Consider the following 2,776-nt stretch of genomic DNA (forward strand, 5'->3'; position numbering starts at 1 on the left):
ATCTCTTAACATTCTGTGATTCTGTGAAATCTTTGAGCAACTTTATTCTTTCACAGTTGTCTTGGGATCTCTTGCTTTGCCTAAGCATGAAACAGATTACCTTTTGTCGTGATCTTTTACTCAAATAATCATGCTGCTCCCAGATGAAACTACAGTTTAAATTTTCTGATACAACTGAAAACAGTGTAACTTTTTTGGTTGCTTGTTGTTACAAGTAATTGGAAGAATACTGCACAACAACTCTTTAATATGCTTTTATCAGGTTTTTATCTGTTCTTTGGGAGTATTCCAAAAATAATACCATGCATATCTAAATGTGTGGTAGAGAAGGAATTGCTGTGGTTTATCCCAAATGCCTGGTCTGGAGATACTAATTTCTTGAGGTTATCATGGTCTCAGTCCCTAATTTTTAAAAGATTTATTTACTTTGCATATTTGCATTTATGTCATCTAATTCTATTAAGTCTACATCTCAATAATGTAATGTTTCTTTGTGATTAGAATAGATACTTAGTTACTGTCTCTTCCTTCCCCTTAACTAAGAGTTAAAAATAAACCTGTAAGACAATGGCAATATGGAACAAATCTCTGGCAGTAATCAAGCTGGAAGCAAGCTGGTACTTAACCAGGGGAGTTCTGCTTTGGTGTGCGTGCAGCTTACAAGTAGTTGTTGGAAAATTTAAAAATGAAAAAATGCATGTGCAGTCTTTTCAGGAGAAATCTTCCCTGTGAGTAATAAACACACTTTCCTTTGATAGACAAGACACTATGGAAATTTTAATCTTGCGTTGGGGGATAATACCAGCTTCCTTAAAATATAACTTCAAAGCTGAATTTTCTCAAATTCTGCATTTTCCCCCACTTTATCCTTTTCCCCTTCCCCTCCTCCAGTCTTTCTCTTAATATTCGCTATGGGCCCAAATTTGTATATGGCATTATTATAACCTCATGTTATAAACCTGAAAATTTTAAGATGAAAATAATGATTTGTTATAAAAAGCCTGACAGACTAATTACAGTATTGCATTAATTATTATCTTATTCAGCTCTGTTCCTCTCACAGCTTTCTTTCACAGATCTGAGTTTTGGGGTTTTTAATTCCTATTGACACTGTAATTTTGAGAGAGAGAATGTACTTGGGAACAATATATATAAAATCAAGAAATAAAAATAGACAGATAAACAGTTTATTTCTAAAATGTTGCCTTGGACATGTTAGTAACAGAAGGTAAGTAGTTCTGTTTAAATGCGATGCTTTGTGGATCTTCTGGTGAGTGTAACACCTATATACAGTATGATACAACTCTTGAAATCTTCCCTTTCTGTATGCCTTTATAGCATGTATGAAATAGCAGTCATTAGTTCATAAATTTGTGCATTGTGCAGCTAAGTTGGTACGTCATTGATGCATTTTACATCCTGAGTTTTGTTTTTTTCTCCCAAAATGTATGCAATTCTTATAATGATTCAGGTATAGATTGATGTCAGTGCTACAGTATAGCTTCAAGACTGCAATCTGAACCTACTTTAGAAAAATACAATTCTTCAGACATGGTGAAGCTGAAGTTGAATGGAAGTCCTATTAGTGGTGAGCTACATGTAAATATTAACAAGGAAAGAGTTCATAGCAAGTCCTGAGTTTGGGAAATTGAGCATGATAATTTGCTGAAATAATGTCTATCTTTAAGATATGCAGATGCAATAATTTTCGGTTTTTATTTGAACTTTTAAATGGTGCAGAAGGTGCCTGGGTTGGTCTTTAAGCAAGAAAGTGTTTGGAAGTTTTGCCAGTTATCATTATAATGGATGTATGGTAATGAAGGAAGTAAGATGAAAGATTAATTGGACTGAATGATTGTTCAGTCATTCAGGCTAGGCTAGCTGCTGCATGGTTTGGTTGTTAGACGTCTCAAATTGCATTGCCTTAGTTCCTGCACTTGGTTGGCTGTCTTCACATCTTAACATAGTTCAGGGAATTAGTTTCTGACAGTTGGCCTTGTTTTCCTTTCTCAGGATGCTTCATCTGCAGACATTCGGAAAGCATATCGAAAGCTTTCGTTAATTTTACACCCAGACAAGAATAAAGATGAAAATGCAGAAACACAGTTTAGGCAAGTAAGTGCAATATGTGGCAATAAAAGTTTTGGGGAAAATAGAATTGGAATTTTTTATCGTGGTGTTGTTTTAGTACCTTTGAAATGACTAAGATGAACATTGAATTACATTTTTTCCTGATGTAGCTAGATTAAAAACAAGTACCCTTATTTGGAATTAATTTGTCAAATAACTCAGATTTAGTATTTACCTGTATATTAAAAAGAATATGATCATAATACTTATTGGAGGAAAATATGTTTTGCACTTTATGTAAGACTTTATAAATAGTCTTTTCAAAAGCAGTAGCTAAAATTTCTGATCAGTTCTCAGTGCAAGTCATATGTAAGCATAATTTAATGAAAATTATTTCAGTTTCTGAATTTTCACATTTTGAATCTTTAGAGTGAAACCACAAGACTGTTGTAATTAGCTCTACCTCTAAAAATATACTGCTGATGACTAAATACAGGCTACTTAATTTCAGTAAGATCTTTAGGATGGAACAAATTATACCTTTTATTTTTAAGGTGTAACTGAGACAAGACTCGGTTTGGCAAATGTGAGGAGGGGGAAAAAAGTTTTGTAGGAGTTGCTTGCTTGTATATCTGATGGCACTTTGTCTATGAATATGTCACAGTTTCTTTTGCATGCGAAGTTTGCTTCTCAGTGTTGTAGGGAA

At 33.8% G+C, this 2,776-nt stretch overlaps 1 protein-coding gene across 1 annotated transcript in view; it reads left to right on the top strand.

The window, feature by feature from the left end:
* Nucleotides 1-2,013: 2,013 nt before the first annotated feature.
* LOC104465857 (dnaJ homolog subfamily C member 1-like) overlaps nt 2,014-2,776 on the top strand; it is a gene marked incomplete at both ends in the record, with an annotated part of 28,800 nt that continues 28,037 nt past the window's right edge. Inside the window, one exon of the mRNA XM_010079069.1 lies at nt 2,014-2,115. Coding sequence (XP_010077371.1) covers nt 2,014-2,115 — 102 coding nt within the window. The remainder of the gene's footprint in view (nt 2,116-2,776) is intronic.

Source organism: Pterocles gutturalis, unplaced genomic scaffold (assembly GCF_000699245.1).
Source record: "Pterocles gutturalis isolate BGI_N339 unplaced genomic scaffold, ASM69924v1 scaffold32658, whole genome shotgun sequence".
NCBI lineage: Eukaryota > Metazoa > Chordata > Aves > Pterocliformes > Pteroclidae > Pterocles > Pterocles gutturalis.